This window comes from Monomorium pharaonis, chromosome 11 (assembly GCF_013373865.1).
Source record: "Monomorium pharaonis isolate MP-MQ-018 chromosome 11, ASM1337386v2, whole genome shotgun sequence".
Taxonomy (NCBI): Eukaryota; Metazoa; Arthropoda; class Insecta; order Hymenoptera; family Formicidae; genus Monomorium; species Monomorium pharaonis.
The window spans coordinates 4,153,752-4,172,608 of record NC_050477.1 but is presented as its reverse complement, the minus strand read 5'-3'; the positions used below and the strand labels follow the sequence as shown (position 1 = coordinate 4,172,608).

The 18,857-nt window shown below is 35.2% G+C and overlaps 3 protein-coding genes across 4 annotated transcripts; 1 reads left to right on the top strand and 2 right to left on the bottom strand.

Moving 5' to 3' along the window:
* Positions 1 to 208: 208 nt before the first annotated feature.
* On the bottom strand, positions 209 to 8,457 carry LOC105838470 (protein transport protein Sec24A). Of its 2 annotated transcripts, none has more exons than XM_028194681.2 (15): positions 8,186 to 8,455; positions 7,335 to 7,491; positions 5,841 to 6,943; positions 5,563 to 5,718; positions 5,338 to 5,453; positions 5,029 to 5,131; positions 4,772 to 4,898; positions 4,585 to 4,694; positions 3,813 to 4,428; positions 3,320 to 3,649; positions 3,148 to 3,258; positions 2,845 to 3,017; positions 2,422 to 2,757; positions 2,202 to 2,305; positions 209 to 2,062 (listed from the first exon to the last, which is right to left on the bottom strand). In XM_028194681.2, the coding sequence occupies exons 2-15, from the start codon at positions 7,474 to 7,476 to the stop codon at positions 1,948 to 1,950; spliced, it is 3,642 nt and encodes a 1,213-aa protein (XP_028050482.2). In that variant the 5' UTR covers positions 7,477 to 7,491; positions 8,186 to 8,455; the 3' UTR covers positions 209 to 1,947. The 2 variants fall into 2 exon arrangements, with proteins under 2 accessions (XP_028050482.2, XP_012539504.2); XM_012684050.3 differs by having other exon boundaries at positions 212 to 2,062; positions 4,772 to 4,901; positions 8,186 to 8,457.
* Positions 8,458 to 9,006: 549 nt separating this feature from the next.
* On the bottom strand, positions 9,007 to 12,847 carry LOC105838471 (rap1 GTPase-GDP dissociation stimulator 1). Its single transcript, XM_012684051.3, has 10 exons — positions 12,499 to 12,847; positions 12,247 to 12,384; positions 11,934 to 12,167; positions 11,463 to 11,629; positions 11,127 to 11,355; positions 10,504 to 10,650; positions 10,032 to 10,427; positions 9,801 to 9,933; positions 9,473 to 9,744; positions 9,007 to 9,392 (listed from the first exon to the last, which is right to left on the bottom strand). Exons 1-10 carry the CDS (start codon positions 12,503 to 12,505, stop codon positions 9,253 to 9,255), a joined length of 1,863 nt encoding a protein of 620 aa, XP_012539505.1. The 5' UTR covers positions 12,506 to 12,847; the 3' UTR covers positions 9,007 to 9,252.
* Positions 12,848 to 15,288: 2,441 nt separating this feature from the next.
* Positions 15,289 to 17,299, top strand: LOC105836640 (transmembrane protein 242). The gene is given in 4 exon segments (XM_012680810.3): positions 15,289 to 15,569; positions 15,571 to 15,658; positions 16,155 to 16,524; positions 16,933 to 17,299. Coding segments are annotated over 4 exon segments (534 nt in total). The 5' UTR covers positions 15,289 to 15,503; the 3' UTR covers positions 16,943 to 17,299.
* Positions 17,300 to 18,857: the final 1,558 nt, after the last annotated feature.

The following is an 18,857-nucleotide window of genomic DNA, read 5'->3' as shown; positions in this document are numbered from 1 at the left end:
TAGTTACGATATGTCGATGCTATCTACATAACGATACAGATTTGCATCTATTATAATACCCAATACTTCTCTCTGTATATATATGTATATGTATGCGCGACGATCCTATGTGTCACACATAAGATCAAAATAAAACGATTTTATTTTAGGATAGATCAGGGAAACTTCGACGTCATATCGGATGGCGGACTTAAAGATTGAGGCATTCTTTAATATGTATAGTTGACAGTTTATAAAAATTAAGCGATATACACGGGTTAGGGAATTGTTAAAGGACATAACAACGAATGTAAAATTACTTCCCGTATATATATATATATATATATATATATATGTGTGTGTGTGTGTGTGTGTGTATAATTATTAAATAATAGACTCTCTAAATCGTCATACGCTGTTTCTGCTTTCGGCGGATTGTAAAATGAAAAAAGAAACTACGCCGAAGCAGCCCCGTTTGGCAGCATGACAAAGTACGAGTAATACAATTATTTTACAATATTCACTTGTTTATTTCTTATAACACTTGCTAGTGCTATTGTTCACCATTATTTTATTTTGTTATAGAGTCCTTTACAGGCGAGCTTTACGCCTCGATTTATATATTTTACATTGGCGCAAAATCATCTCTCTCTCATCATCTCTCCTTCCTTATATTTTACAATATTTAATTAATTAATTAATTCAATTGTAACAATATCTTAATTGTAATGTTCGTCGATTAAAATTGTTGCTATGACTTCGCTCATCGTAAAGCCACAATTTTACATGCGAATTAACAATATGTCATTGTCCAAGGAATGACATGGAGACGGATAATATAATTTTTTCACGAGTTTTCGTTATCCCCTCTTTGCTCATTTTATCGCCTACAGGTGATTAAATTACAAGAGCGTATTTGTTCATCATCGCGAAATATCTTCATTTGGCGGCATTCAGCCCGCAAGCATCTTTCATTTATTATTATTTATATTGAAAATGCAAAATTGCACTTATTTAACTCCCTTTCTATTGCATATAAGTATTTATAACTAATATCTTCAGAATTTTTTCGAAAGTAGTATTTTTTAAAGGTAAGAACACTTGCGTATTGCGACAATAACGATACTTCCATATAGTGATTAAAAGAAAAGAAAAACATAATTAAAAATATATATATATTTTATACAAACATCATCGAAAATGATCGATTTTCTCTATTTCAAGCCAGCCATTCCTCTAAACTAAGAGGACTCTCTCTTTGCGCTGCATTTTCACTTTCTCTCTTTCTCTCTCGCTTATTCATCACATAATCACAAGTAGATAAAAAGTGACGTGAGTAGAGTGAAAGACAGCGGACAATGACATTTCCATTTATACGTGTCATTGCGATAAAAGAACGGGAACCGAGAGAAATCTTAGATTAGAAGAAATGCTCAATCCTAACAATTTTACGATAGAGAAAATTGACGTGCTGCTAACGCATTATCATGCTGGTACTATTCAATTATTGTGAAAAAAATTTTCCTACTGAACAAATAAATCTCGGGTTAAAATTATTATTAGATATAACACAAAAACTTAAAAAATGAATATTATTTTACTAGACGAGTTGAAGAAATTTAACTCAAGTGACGCCCAACGAGAACGCAACTTCATATGACGAGGCTACACCGATGGTAAATAATCAATAATGTAATAATAATAATAACAATAATTATACAATCTATCGTATTTAAATGCGTCAGTGTCTTTCAATAAGGCTGTCACTGCTGCATAAGTAAATGGCATAATAAATCTTGTATCACGCGACATGTCCCAAAATATCCCGAATGACCCATGATCGATTAATGATTGTAACGGATCGCGTAATTTTTCAATTGCGCGATTGTTTCCATTACGATTCCATAATCCTTAATGATTAACACCTCCGAGCAGGAGTTGGTGTTACACACGAATTTATTAACTTGGTCACTCCTTCACCTGCGTCTTGAGATGCTGTAAGAACTCGTAATAGCTAAGAGCAGATTCGAATCGATCCTCTATCAATCGCTCGACGAACAATGACCTGAAATGGCTGTCGTCTCTGAAAAAATAATTTTATTGCATCATTAAAACGTATCACGTTAAGAAGTATCAGACACGTGTAATTTACAGCAATTACAAAACATTAAAATATATAACTTTACATATTTATTTTTATTAATCAGAAACAATTCGTTTACCTGATAATTTGTAGAGGTACGTAGTATGGTTTTTCCTCTTGCAAGCTAAATACAAAGTTTCGTAATCGTTCGCTTTCTATCGTATCCAATTCCGGTAATTCATACTGCAAAATAAATACAAGACGGATTATAAAATTAAATTTTCAGCAGATTAAAAATTATAAGCTTTGCGATTTTTTATTATAAACACGTGGCTGAGAAAAGTAGTAAATACACTTGCCATTTCCTCTGGAATAGAAGCAAACGCTGAAGTGCCGAACACATTAGAACAGAGAAGCGAATTGATATTCTTGCCAATGTAAATAAGGATTCTGTCGCCAGCGTCCAAAAGAAAGATGCCTCGGCTATCGAGTTTCTCGGCGGATAAATTTAGCCGAGGCGGCTGTGGGCATACTTTGCCGTCGATATCTTTCGCGTTATGGTCGTCGAGCATGTGAACGGGATACAAATCAGGATAAACCACCTGTATCAACTGTCCCAACGGCAATGTTTTCAGTTGAAACATGGCGAATATGCGGTCATCCAAACGTGTACTCGTGCCGGATCTGAACGCTACCTACAAATTTAAAACAAAAATATTAATAATCACATGTACAATATATTTTTAAATATAAAATGTTTGAATTTGTCATTGATAATTTACACTCTTCAACAATGCGATGATGTATAAGGGCAACAGTTTTAAACTTCCTGGAGCAATAAGTCCTCCACCGCTGGAAGATTGTGCCAGTTTGTACGCAGACAGAATGTCGATAGCGACGTTAATTAATGCATCTCTAGCGTCTGACAACGATGACTGAAGCGATCGATCGACAGCTATAAAGACATTTAAATAAATCTTTCTTGATTTAATTTAATTACACAGGAGAGAGAATACAAATAATTGATTATTAAACATTTGTATTACACTGCGTAAGAAGATTTATAATTCAGAAGTTTTACTTACCCATTTTTGATAATAAGCCAATTATACATTGTTGATCTGCAGAATGTAATACATCCGACAGACTCGTGACAACTGGCAGGCATAAAGTATGCACTCTAATTCTTCGTTCACCTTTAAACAGAAATAGATATAAAACACAAAAAAACATTTAAAAAAAAACAAAAATAATCACCTTTGCTTGAAGTATACAGAAGAGATGCTTGGAAGCATACGTTCTGCACATCGGAAAGATTTTCATCAATAGAAATTTGCATGCCAAAACCAGCATCCGGATTAATATTTGGCAAACAGAGGAGATCAGTCGATCGAACGAAAAAGCTGCCATGGAAGGCGTGAATGCTGAGACCGCGAGTACAACGTAGTCGCATCACCGCCTCAAAGCCGATCTTTCTCATTAAATAACGACGAAGTAATCTTTCTAAAGTTTCAATATTCTGTAATTTCGATGCTCGAAACAGTGGCAGATGATAAATACAGCCACCCGTAAACTTCGACACACATGCTACAAAATAAATATAAATTCAAATATTACAAAAATGTTTATTAATATTTTTCAAGGGAGGGCATGTATTAAGAAAAGAATTACAAATATAAAAAGTAATGATTTGTAAATTTACAACACAAAATTATCATTTTATAATCATAATTAAGATAGATTCACTTACATAAAGTTGCTAGATCGCTGTATTGACTGTTCAACAAGAACAGATCAATTGCGATTTGTTGCCCACTGCAATCTAGAGCAAATCTTTTGTAGAAATCCGTTGCGGGATTAAGATGTGGCACATCTTTGTTCACTCTAGTGTTGGGATCTTCTCTCGGTTGCAGGGTCCCTGGACCAATGTTAGGTAGACACGTTTGAAAAACGGTTACACGTCCTCCAGTGGGAGAGAGAAGTTTGAGGGCAGCTTGAAGGCCGGCGCCAAGAGCACTATTAGTATCATTAGTACCACAGAATTTGACAGGAAGCTGTGCAAGAAGATCGCGCACAAGCTCTTCACGTTCTTTCAGATTTACAATTAGGTTGTCTGGACACGGTAGAAACACGTCGTCGATATCCAGCATAATCATTTCGTGCGGTTGCGAAACATTATCGGGCATGCTGAAGAAGTGCAGAGTAGAATCAACAGCAAGAAAACCGATTTGGGTGCGACTATCGCCGGGGAGATGCGACAGTTCGTCGGCGATGGTGTTGCAAACGATCCGCAGATAGCCACTTTCCACCGCGAGACGAGAAACGTCCAGAACAAAGAGATAAACAGCGGGTTGAGGTGGACGGACCTACAATTCACGGTACTTAATAAATTTTTTGATCACTTATTTTTACACAAATAGATAATTGTAATTATAAAAATGTTATTTTACTCGACTTTAAATTGAGCCCATATTGATTATTTAGCACAATGTATTAAACAGTGTAATAAAAAAATTATTAACCATGTACTCGCTTGGCGCGATAAACTCTATCGTGCCGGTTCGGACTTCTGGTCGTCGCGATGGATCGCCATATGATTTCGTCACAGGATCAAATTGAAATTCTTCAGGAACTACGCAACAAAATATATATCAATTTCTTGTCATGTAATATTAATCAAGAAATATTTAAAAATTTCATGTTTATTACGTTCATTCAATCTGAAACAAAGATTGCATTTCCATCGTCTCGAATCGACGAAGTATACAAATGGGTTGATATATGTTCGACAAGCTCGACAACGCACGATCGTATTACATTGAATCACCGCTAAATGCTGCTGACAAATGATAAAATTTTTATTATTGAAATTTACTTCCAAACAATGTTCTAATAATAGGATAATATCAGCGTTCTTCTTTATGTATATTAAATTATAAAAATTATTTACTATGTAAATTACTCACATTTAGATCTTTAAAAGGATGTATTAGTACGCCGAATGGTAATCTTGATTTCTGCAGAAGCGAATTTGATTCTGGGACTTTTGTCAATGTACATCTAAATATCCTGTAATTATTTCATTATGTTTAATAAAAGTTTATATACATGTTTATATGTGGAAAGCTATATATGGAAAAGTTTTAGTATCAAGAGTTTCAAACTTTATATGATTTTGATTTATTTTAATATTTTGAATACTTCAATTCTCATATAATGGAGATGTAATTTTAGCATCTTATAAAAATAAAAAAAGTAAAAAAAAGAAAACTTACTCAGGATTACAATTTACGGAATCCAGAAATTCCTGATGCAACTTGATCTTTGGTGGTTCGACTTTTTCAGGTGGCAGTATATTTCGGTACTGTAAGAGGTCTATCGATACCATCCCCTAGAGAATATTACATTACATTGAAGAAACACATTCAGATTATGTATATAATTATATATTCTGATTTTTTTAAATTTATATAAGTACATATTTTAATAAAAATAAATACCCATATTTTGTTGTAGCCAACTTGTGCGACGTTCAAATTGTCCATCTGATTGTTTAATTGATTTAATTGGTCAGGATATACATTAGGATACCTTCTATTTGACGAATCTAATGGAACGTTCGTCATCGGGCCAGAATATTGTGAACGAGGATCGTACTAAAAGTAACATGAACCAAAATATTAATATTAAGACACTATTTTTTTTCTTAAAAAAATTAATTAACCAAAATTTTTTATTCTAATACACAAATGTTATATTTTTAGATTTACTTATTTACCGTTTGTCCTGGAAGAGGAGGCATTCCAGGCGGAGGTAATCTTGTACCATGTAACTGGTTACCTCCTGAAGGCGGTAGCATCGCGGTATTGGCAGTGTCTTGTTGTGGATATTGCCTCGAGTCAACTAAATTCTGATGTACATTTTGACCTTGAGGAATATTTCCCAATCCCGTGGGATCCATATAACCAGTAAGTAAATTTTGAGACTGGGGACTATAATCATGAGGATTTCGTGGACCTACATTGTGGCCTTGTGCACTATAAAATAAATTCTGTGTGCTTGAATTTGGCATTGGCGATGCACTAGATGCACTCTGTGGTTGACTTCCATATTTGAATTGCGGATTACTTAAGCTTGCAGAAGAACTAATTATCGATTGTGCTTGGCTGAAATGAGTCCTTGGAGGTTGTATACTGGAATTCACTGGTTCTTGCTGTACATAATTGTTTTGATTTAAATGATGCGTGATATTCGAAGGAGGTAGATTGGTAGCGTTGGAGGATGCAGGTGGAGGGATGGGATGTCCTTGATTATACAACAGAGTCTTATTTGTTCTAGTAAAAGACGTCTGACTTTCCACAGTTTGATCCGTTGAGACTTGACTAGGCTTGTCGATGCTACTGGATACTCCAGAAACGCCTATAGTACCCTGCGGAATGTTGGTAGGTGGGGAATTAGTCGCCCACTGATAACTTTGGTTTACTTTAGTCGGTTCTGGCTTATCCGCAAATATCGACGGTGCAGACACTGGAGTCAGATTCTTTGCTACCGAGGGCATCTGATTTGAAGGAATCGTAGGTTGTCGATGTTTAATTTCTTGGCTAGGCTGAGATACAAAAGCAGCTGAAGATGTGCTGACTACAACGTTATGAGTGCTCGCGACATACTGCTGGCTATGAGCACTATAGAGATTTCCAGAACTATATGGTTGTGATGTTCTAGGTGGTGGAGGCAACACATTCGAGTTCTGAGGACCGTTTATTGGTGGCATTGGTGGTCGTGGCAATTGAGGACGATATTGATTGTGAAGATATTGTGTTGGTGACGGATCTCTAGAAGTCTCCCTGGACGGGTCACGTGACGATTGAGATGACGGTGTGCCTGTGAAAATGCATTATAATCGTTTCACTGCACTAGTACTGACTTACAATCACCAGTAAATGTTTTAGAAAAATATTAAGATGACAAAACTTAAAAATAAGAAATTGCAAATTAATATCTTTTAGATCTAACAAATTTTATGAAAGTATTATTTTTTATTTGTAAAATATAATTATACTATTTTCAATTATTCATTGACTGTGGCAGTTATCTTGTATTGATTTAATTCTCATCATTCAAAACTGTTGTCACATTACATGTATGCAAGAGCAATGTTTCCATTTATCAATTATTAATAAAGAAACATTGTATAAGAGGAAAATTATATCAATATGTATTGCACCTTAGAATTAAGATTTCCTTATCATATGTTTTTGTAACAAAAATTTACCAGTTAAGTTGAACTGAGAAGACTGCATTCCATTTTGCTGAGATGTGGGATTTTGACCATTTACAATGGGAGGTGGCTCATTTTTCAAAGAATTGTTGGAATCTGTGTATAACGGATACTGGTAACCACTTGACTGTGACATTTTGTTGCTTCAACACTGAAATAAAATATATTACATAGGAAACTTAATTAAGATTAATTCTAGAATAATTATTTAAAAAATCCATTGTTATTTACAAAAGTAGTATGCTTCAGACATAAATTTCTATATAATATTTATAATAAACATAAAAATATGGATTATTAGAAAAAGGTCATTAAAGCGATTTTTAGCGATCGTTTGATACCAAAGTGTACCAAACTGTACCAGAACCAATGAGATATAAGTAAACTTTTACCTTATTGGTTGAGGTACAGTTTAGTACATGTACCAAATGATCGTCAAAAAAATCGTCTAATGTTAATAATCAAGTTGAGGTATACAATATAACACAGCAACAGTCCAATGTTTAATTATTACTGTAGTTTGACAAATAACGTAAAAAATATTCAATTAAGTGTAATTGCCCCCAGCAGCAATAAGAACGACGTAACACACGGTCAAATTACAGGTCTAGACAGTAGCTCCCTTAATTAAAAATACATCCGGACAATGCAAAAAGTGAGATTATTAACGACGAGGCAGATCAGAACGAGTAGATTGGAGCGATTATCGTCTTAATAATCTATAAGGAGAAATATATGGATCAGCAGGTTGACGTTTGAGTCAAAGGCGCACTGTCAGCGTGCTGAAAGGTTAAAATGACGACAGGAAGACGGGGACCTGGAAAACATCCGCGCGTTCCACCTACCTTCGTAAGTCGAATACGAATCGCCGAGAATTAGGAACGGATAGACGCGATCTCGCGCATTGCCCTCGTTGCCGTGTTCTAGCCTCCACGAATCACCGCAAGACGAGGGTCTCTCAGCAACAATAATTCATGAGCGAACTAGCGAAAAGCGAACGAACGGCACACACAACATTACGTGGCAGCTCGTGCGACCGTCGCGCCATGGACTATGGCACCTGGCACGTGACGTGACCAGATGGCATTGCGATATTGCGAAACCGGTCAGATTGACGTTGTCCCGGTTGTCCGACTAGTTTCGATGCAATATCTATAGTCATTTTGCAGAATTGATTAGTAAATTATTAAAAAGTTAAACAAAAAATTAAAAAGTTATTAACTTTTAATTTAGCTCAGTTAATTTCAAACAAATTACTTTCGAACTTGCTAATTACTTTTAAAAACCACAAAAATGTTTAATTTTGTCAACAATTTTTAGATTAAAAATATATCTGTGCAAAAGAAAAAATTGTTTCAAAAATGTGTTTATATAAATATAAGAAACAATATTTCTTTATGTTAAATATTAAATTTATTTAATAATCTATATTATGTAATTTTTTATTTTATAATTTAGTTTTTAAAAAAGTTATGACATTCTGATTTAATATAAATGTTCTTAAAATTTATTTTAAAAAATTTTATTTTATTTTCATTTAACTTTTTTGTTAATTTTTCGTTCCTGTAATTGTTAACTAAATTAATCTTATAAGTCCATTAAGTTTAACTTAATTTAGTTTTAAAAACTATTAACTTTCAATGGGAGAATCAATTGCAACAGTATGTACATCAATATAATATATATTTCTCGATAAATAAATTATCTTGCAACATATGGATCAAAAGTTGGGAACAATTTGGTCACTGAAGAAGTCTTCTTTCTCTGTATGGTTCTTTGGAATGACAGAAGATACAATAATATGGGAATGGCAGCGCGCATGAACGCATAAGGTTCTTTTCTTGTATTTTTTTTTTTTTTTTTTGTGAATTTCCAATCAAATTCCAACTTGGTCGTTATCGTTCCCTAATTTCTAAGCGGTCTCTAGCATTTCTTGCAAACCAGTAATTCGCCTCTGCAACTCCTTGGCGGTACTTTCATTTGTATGAAATTGCAAAATTTTGCATATTTCATGGGCCAATCCAGAACTCTTGAGCTGCTCCTTCAGTCGATCTAAAAAACATTAAAATTTTCAGCTGATCGAATATCAAATGATTCGTTTTCTTTTTGAGGATGATATATCTTCGAGATACCTGACCGCATAACAAGTTCCATTAATGTCAGTGTGTTTAGTATGACAGAGATGCAACCATCAGCATCGTTGATACGTGCCAAGAGCTTGCATATGTAGCGACCGAAGTCCGATTTGATCAGTACCTCCTCAGATTCCGCCATACAGACCGTGGTCAACGAGATAAGACTCAGAACTGCTTCGTTTTGCATTAGCAGGTGTTCCGCTAGAAGCATATTCACTAGATGCTGCACCGCACCATGCTTGATAATCGATAAGGCAATCTGCTTGTCCCTAAAAAGCGCGTATAAAGTTTTGGAATTTGCGCCATCAAGTCGTTGAGAACAAACCTGCTGTTGTCCATTAGCCAGGCGATTAAACGATTGGCCTCACCCTGAACACCAGGATGGTCCTTGGTACTGCACCATTCAACCGTCCGTTTAATCAGGTCCTCCTTTTGTCCTAAGGAGATTGCCGCTTCCCCTAAAGCAAGCAACTCGGTCTTAATTATTACATTACTCCATCTCAAGCGTCATGACAAGCAACGCTTTAATTCTTAAAAGAAGCTTACGATCTCTTACTTTGACCGTCTATGACTATCCTCAGTGTTCCTAACAATTTGAAAACGACAGGAAAGGTAGGAATCTCCAGCATTGGATAAAGTACATCGATAAGACCATCGGCAAGGACTAGCGATTTGTTCTCTGCGGGTATAACGAGGTTGCGTAACGCGCTAAGCGTGGCGTGCTGGCATCTAATATCACCAGCTTTGTTGCCGTTACTTTTGAGAATTTTTAACAGCTTCCGATGAATGCCCTGCTCAACCATACGCTTACAATGCGTGTCAGTCCGTGCGACATTACCCATCGCTAAGATGGCGGTGATCTTTAAATCTTCATCAGTGCTTTCTAGCCATTCTATCAGTTTCAAGTATACAGGACCCTTGCCATTGTCGTAAAGAAGATCCATGCTCTCATCTAAATAAAATAATAATACATTTGTTAGAGTCAGTAGTCAGCAGTAAAGTATTTGAATTTTTTCCCTAAGACTTACCTCCAGTTAAAATCAAAACGATTAAGTCACAGGCAGCTTTAAAAATCGACCGCATATCCTCATCGTTAAAATGTGGACCATGTTTCTCTAATAGTTTCAAGATTAATTCGCACACTCCTGCTTTAGCTAACGATAGCTTTGCTTCTTCTAAAAGTAGAATTATGTTACTAAAACTATTGTTTAACTCAACTCAATAACATGTTTAAGTTCTATTTTATAAATTTATTCTAATTACATTGAAGTGGAAAAATTATCATCCAAATGGAGTTTAATTTAAGTTCAATACAGTTTTTGTTATTAAAATCTTAAAATATTACCATAATAAATACTTAAAATATTAAATTAACTTTAAGTTACTTAAAAATATTAAAGTAGCATAAAGTTAATTTAATAATATCTTGTTTAATTAAAATAATGTTATTTTAGTTATTCTGACACTTTAAAACTAAATAAAGTATAAAAAATTAAGCATAGATAAAATTCTTAACTATGTGGTTGAATCTTCATTCAGAGTAATATTAAAGATACAAGCAGCATTCTGAAGTTCCAGAATGCTGCGAAATCAAACCCAGTTCAATCTGTACCATTCAAATTAATATAATTTTATTTAATTATTAGTTTACCGTTTTCAGCTTGGCCTTGCAACACTTCCAAGCACATCTCAGATAGCTCAGAGGAAATGTCACTGGCCAATATATCAACCAGAATTCGCGTTAATCTCTCGTCGAGAAACATAATATTCTCATCGTTCAATATGCCAAGAATGAGTAACAAGTGCATCGCCGCCTCGCCACCGTTAATTCCGTCCTCTTCCAGAACGCCGCAAATAACTGACATGCCCTCCTCGAGCGCCTGGCGAGATATATCTTTATAAAATTATCGTTTCACAATTGTTTCCCTTTTTGCAGTATCACAACTAATTACCAGTTACAACATTTCAATATATTTTCAAGACTTACTTTTCTGTACAATGTTTTTTGGTCCACCAGAAAGTTCAATAGGAAACCGGCGGCTACACTCCGTAGAAATCTGGCACCTTCAATGTCTTTCAAAGCAGTTCCTTTCTTCAGCAGTGCTAGAATTACCTTCAAACCGTCCCGCTCCCTCACCAAATTTTTACCAGCCTCTAGAACAAAAAATGTTTATCATTAGTGATGAAACACATGCATTTATGTACACACAATATGCCTGTTTTTTTTTTAGCTAAACTTCTTGTATAATTTGTTTATCCTCTTTTTCTTTGTGTATTAAAGAGGAAAAGAGAACAGATTAGCTGTGCAACAAATTCAACTAAAGAGACCAATTTTTATATAAATATCTATTTAAATACATCGAAGAAAAGCTGTGAAACTTGATGACAATCATTTAGATATTACAGATAATCGCATAAAAAATAAAGTTTTTCATATAAATGTGATTATTGCAACAACCATTCTCGTAGCAGAGGTTTCCTAGAGCTCTACCAGCCTGAGTCAATACATCTATGTCTTCGTCCTTTAGCAAATCAATCAACATTCGTATCAACTCAGAATTGGTACATTTCTCCCTGCCCCAATCAGTCTTCGCAATCTCTGCAATGGCCTTTGCAGCCTTCGCTACAACATGTTTGAATTTGTGCCTGAGCAATGTCAGAAAAACTTCGTCAATGACTAACTCGGTTGTTTCTGAAATTGTCACACGTGTCATTAATTAATAACAGTTTTGCTATGTCAGAGTTACAGCTTATCCATCCAGTTGTTGTACCTCCAATCGACATATTGTTAACGTTTACCACAGAATCCAGGATCTGAACGAGATTGGGACACTCCTCTTGCGACGCCTCGAGCTTCATGACGCGTTTCAGATCGTCGATGAGTTTATCAATGTTATGTTCCGCCTCGCCTGTAACGCACATATTATACATTAAGTGATCCGCGTCGAAAATAGGCCGCGGTCGACCCGGCGAGAAGAGGGAGGATGGAGCAAAACGCGCAACAGATATCCGGAGTAAATTACCTTCCATTTCGCCGGAACTTGCACCCAATTTTCCAAACGTCGCACTTGCCTCACGAACTTTTGCCTTTAGCGAAATGCCGATGAAAAAAAGATCCTGGCGATCTTTCGCTCTATCTTGACAATCAATCGCCTCTATTCTATCATCGTTGGTTACCGGACATCCTCTCTATCCCCAAGACCGCCTCCGCTCCGCTCAGCTCAGGCATCAGGTACCCTCGTTAATTTACGGGACATGCGCGAAACGAGATTGTGGTCGCGTCACGCGTGTTGTTTTCGTCACTTGCCTTCTCACTCTGTCTGACGCAGGCAAATGCGAATGATGCGAATCATCGAGATTCATAAAGCCTGTTCTTCGTCGCTGCACTGCTGCACTGGTATATATTTTTTCTCATTCATTGTACCAGTGCAGCAGTGCAGCGACGAAGAACAGTCCTTATGAATCCCGTAGGTAATATGCATGACTTTTTGGGTCTCTTCTATGCTATGTTCACGTTTATTTGGTTCTGTTTCATGCTATATCCGTAAATTTTACAATTATATGCATTCATATTTTAAATCTGTTTTATGCAAATATGCATAATCGTATTCTATAAATGTGCAATACCACATATACATGATATAAATTCAAATAATTGATTTGACAAAAATTCACTCACCGATTGCTGTCGCTGCTCCTGCTGCTGCTGCTACTGCAACATTCCCCACATTCCATTCCGCTTTCTGTTGACATCATCCTGCTATTCTCGAACCGCACATTAATGACGATCGCCCAATACTTTATTTGGCACTCCCGATATTACGGATAATATATCACACACGAGTAAAACGTAAATCGCACGCGAGAATTTTACTTAACGTTACATTTGAAAAAATACGTGAAAAGAACGGCTTGTCTAATAATTGGCAGCGAAAATCAACACGATACGAAAGTGGCGTGACATCACGTAACTGCGTGGAAACGTAGGCCGAGGAAAGCGGTGAGAAAACCGTTTGAACGAAAATTACGCGCCGAGATACAATGAACGGAGACAAATTCGTTTCGAGAATTTTGTATGCTCGCACAACGACTAGCAGCACTTCACTTAATTGGCACTCGCGATGTTCTACCGAACGTATCCTCTTCGAGCAAACACTTAGCTCGAACACACACGCGAACACTTTACTCGAAACCGAAGGCAAACGCACGACGCCGCGCTTTACACATGAATACGACCTCTGCTACATACGATCTCACATGGCTCGCGTATCGTTTGCTAGCACGACGGCACTCTCAACACAACACCGTACTTGCACAATACCGCACAATTCAATTCTGAATACACAAGACACGCACGGAGTCGACAGAGCGTCTGACCGGCGCTGGTGGAGTGGCGTACGTGACTGAAGCGTGGAGCAACGGAGCAACATGGCGGCAGCGGCGCAGGCGCGGCGAGTCAACAAGTCGGTCGCCTAGCAACGCCGAGTGGCGCCGACTAGCGCCGAGTCTCGCCGAGTCTGCCTGCCAGCAGTCACGTACGCCTCTCCAGCGCCGGTCGGACGTTCTGTCGACTCCGTGCGTATCTCGCGTGTGTTCAGAATTCATTGTGCGCAGGTACGATGTTGTGTTTAGAGTGCCGTCGTGCTAACAAACGATACGCGAGTGAGATCGTACGTAGCAGAGCTCGTATTCATGTGTAAAGTGCGGCATCATGCGTTTGTTTTTGGTTACGTGTAAAGTGTTCGCGTGCACATTCGAGCAAAGTGTTTGTGCTCGAAGGGGATACGTTCGGTAAAATATCGCGAGTGCCAATTAAGTGAAGTGCTACCAGTCGTCGTGTGAGCATACAAAATTCTTGGAATGAATTTGTTTCCGTTCGTTGAATTTTTATTCAAACGGCTTTCTCACCGCTTTCCTCGGCCTGCGTTTCCACGAAGTTACGTGACGTCACGCCACTTTCGTGCCATGTTGATTTTCGCCGCTAATCAGACGAGTCGTACTCTTCACGTATTTTTTCAAATGTAACTGTCGCGCCAAGTGAAATTCTCGCGCGCGGTTTACGTTTTACTCGTGTGTGATATGTTATCCGTAATATCGGGATTGCCGAATAAAGTATCGGGCGATCGTTATTAATGTGCGGTTCGAGAATAGCAAGATGATGTCAGCAGAAAGCGGCAAAACCGGAAAAGGAATGTTGGGAATGTAGCAGTAGCAGCAGCAGCAGCAGCAGGAGCAGCGACAACAATCGGTGAGTGAATTTGTATTAAATCAATTAATTGAATTTATATCATGTATATGTAGTATTGCACATTTATAGAACACGATTATGCACATTTGCATAAAACAGATTTAAAATATGAATGCATATAATTGTAAAATTTACGGGTATAGCATGAAACAGAACCAAATAAACATGGACATAACAGCATAGAAGAGACCCAAAAAGTCATGCACATTACCTACGGGATTCATAGATATTTGACTACGTAGTTCAATGTGCACATTTTGTGCACATAGAGGCGCTGATGGATGAAAACATCTTAAAACGCAATGACCGCTCTCAGCCTCTCTGATAATAGTGTTGTATTCTTTAAACTGTCCGAAAAACTTTCTCAATCAATTAAATGAATAATTAGAACACTTTTTCAACTAATTAATTGAATAATTAGAACTACACTTTCTTAATCAATTAATTAAATAATTAGAATTACTTTTTAAATTAAGGCGTGTAATGAAGGAGATCAAGCTAGAGAACTTAGTCAGAATCATATCTGTAGTACGTGTAATCATTAGTGTATATGTTGCTTGGTAACTGTGAGGGTGTGAGGTTTCGTTGCTAAGTTAATTATGTAAATGTTCAGATTATCATGGCGGCAACAAATAGTTCATTATTAACATTGTTTGTATTGTCTACATAAAGAAGATTTGTGTAAATAATGTGTCAATAATTCGTGTGACAATTTTAATAAATTGGCAAAATTGTGAAGTGGAATCTTTATCGATTGGTGGTAATTACTGACAGCACACAATGTTATCAGCGAATGTACAGTCATATGGTGAGATTGACGCTTTAAAAATGCCGGACACCATCGGCTAATTTTTCCCGCAACGCGATGGCAGAGTCGAATGACACTGTAGAAACGTCTGTAACGAAGTCTGCGAGCCGGAAGAAGAAAATTTATGGTATATTTTATTCGGGAAAAACATTCAAGGAATATTCTCTTGCGTATATGTTATTCGCCGGAAACTAACCTCATCTTTGCGAGTGCGATAGTGTGCATTTTCCGCTCAATTTTTCTATGTGTATAAACATATAAGAAGCTATGAAAAAGGAATTAATTCCTTATTGATTGTAGGAATTGATTGAATCTTAATTTTACTCTGCTACATTGCATTAACTTTTGCATGACGTATTTTACATTTGACATAAATGAAAAGTTTAAGAAACCATTTCCACCGATCAAGATATTACAGCAAAGTTTTGAATGATACTTATTACGACTATATAAAATTAATATTTATTTTAACTTTAATTTTTTATAACCCTATAATTATCACACACTTTCGTCATCCGAGCGTATAATTTTTTAAATTGGTATTTAACTAAATTTTTAAATATCTTTTGGTATTTATGTAATGTTAACGTTTCATTATTAATAAAATTATTGATGTTTTGTAGCTGCGGTATTTCTAAGCACTGTCGCAAGTCTTTCAGCTTTTGCTGGATTTGCCAAGGCAGTAGCGATAACCAGGAAACGGGATCCAAAACATTTTGGTGATGGAATAGCTGGTGTAAAAGGAGTTCATGAAAATGGAGCCTTATTAGCTATAAGAGCCCTTGGCTGGGGCACATTTTATGCTATTACAGGCTGCAGTCTATTTTTCTATGGAATCTGGAAAATCTCTGGAGCAACTAATGCAGAGGAATTCAGAATCAAGATGGGTTCTTTGCTACCAAAAATACCTAAAAATAATCCACCCAAGAGCAGAACAGAGTTTGAGGGCTTGACAGATCTATTGACATATATTTCTGAAGAGTGGGGGAAAAAGTAAGGAGGTATAATTATCCAATTATTAAAAAATGTCAGATATTTTGGTGCTAGTTAAAAATGTATAATGTACTATAATATACATATGTATATGTATATATTTATATTTATATAAAATTTAATCTTGGTCTAAGAAAAAGGGTTTAAATAAAGAATTCTTTCTTCGAATCCTCTTCTAGGAAGAGATTGGATAGACTTTATAAAAAATAAAGAAACTCGAATAAATTGTTATCTAAATTACACTTTTTTTCTTCAAAGCGTTCTGAGAACGTTGGAGTTTAAAGATTAATCTTTTAAAGCATTAATTTTGTGATTACTGTGTTGTGATGATATAAGATTAAAGATAAAAAAATAATTTAATGATAAGCGATTAATGGACGTGATAATTTTGTTTATAATTTCTTGCAGGAATAAGTGATCACGAGTATGCGTGATATCTTCTTCTGAACTTGTCATTGTATTCAATAACACGGTTTGCGTAATCACGATCGTACGATTGAATGTCACAAGATTGGGTCACGCACAGATTGCATGCACAAATAGTAATATGAATAGCAAATGTTGAAGGTCATGTGAAATAGGTTTTGTGAAACCGTAAAGACAACTAATTGCTGAAAGTTGTGGGGAAATAAATTCTATATATTTATTGTACTTAATTAGATTTATCTAATAAAAATTACAAAGCGTCATTTTTTCTCGTTTTGTAGAATAATAACGCACGACATTCATTAATTTGTGTAAATCAAAAAATCTTTGCTTTAATATCTTGATACTATTTGTATGAGAGATAGAGAGAGATAGATAGATAGAAAGAAAGAGGAGGGGGGACTACATTGAATAATTGCATAGGAAGCGATAATTTTTACTTCAATTTTAGCAAAATATATAACCTGCAGCTTGTTTGTTTTGTTCTTATAACAGAAAGGTATTTATCAAATTTTTTATACATGTCAAATAAAAAGGATGGACATTTATATATATGAGATATTATTCATATATTCAATCTGATGATGAGATAAATGTCTCTCTCTCTCTCTCTCTCTCTCTCTCTCTCTCTCTGCAGTTTATTTTAATAAAATCTTACAAATTCCATGTTTTTTATTCATAAAAAAAAATTTGTCATGTTCTTAATCATGGCATTAATAAATCGTATAGCAAAAAGTAGATTATATGAACGTGTTATCAATGCAAGATACGTTACGTTAATGGAACGTGAAATTCGATATACACAAGAAAGCGCAAAAAAGCAATGAAAGGTACAAAGGTGATCTTGAAATATGGAGACTTTCATAAGAGATGCCTAATAGCAAACAATCATGGAAAAGTACAGTTTTGCATGCATGGAAAAGTACAGTTAGCTTGTTCTTTTTCGCTGTTCTTTGTGCAGCGAAAAAAAAACAGGCCAAATGTATATATTACTGAGAAACATCAACTCATATTTATGGATGAAAAATAACATTTACATTATTTCTTTTGACATTCTTTGTCCACTGAAAAATATTATCGAAATTTGTGAAACAAGAACAGTCTGACTTTATATTTGCATGATAATTATATGAACAATTACTGAAACGATTTATTTTTTTACGATTAATTGAAAATTTATTTATTGGTGATTACAATTAAATGCACGTTAAATTACAAATGATAAAAAAATTATATATTATACATAATTGTAAAACTTCTAATTTGTGAAAAGAAATGTAAAGTACTCCTATTCCAAGACTTTAGATATTTTTCTAAATGTAAAAATAAAGGTATTATTTTTATAGTCTTTCTCTCTCTTTGAAATAAAACATTTCTATAATTTTTTTCTGAAACTATACATTGGAATTATTGATTAATATTTACAGCTACTTGAGAATGTTTTTAAACCGTTTAAAAATGGTATTTGTATATTTATATTAAAAAATTTACATTTTTAATCAGTAAGGACTATTTATTAATTATAGTTTATTCTTGATTATTCTTGTTGAACAATATAGTATTGAGCATGTTTTCTCGTCACATTTCTCTACATTATTTAAGTCGAAACTTTTATTTTGATGAGCTAAATTTTTATTATTGGGGTGACGCAGAAATGGATATAAGAAATTCTTTTTAATAAATTTATAAATCTATAAATTATAAAATATTTATAATATACATTTACGCTATTTTTACAGTGACATTTTAAACGTCCTTTGTTTTATACTCCTAATCCTAGAATGGCTTATCAGAATAATTTTGTTGCCCAACGTGAATTTGATTTCATCTTCTAATTTCGCAAATAAAGGAATTAATTCAAGGCATCGACCATAATTCAGTTTAAAGTCATAAGAATCAAGAAAGAC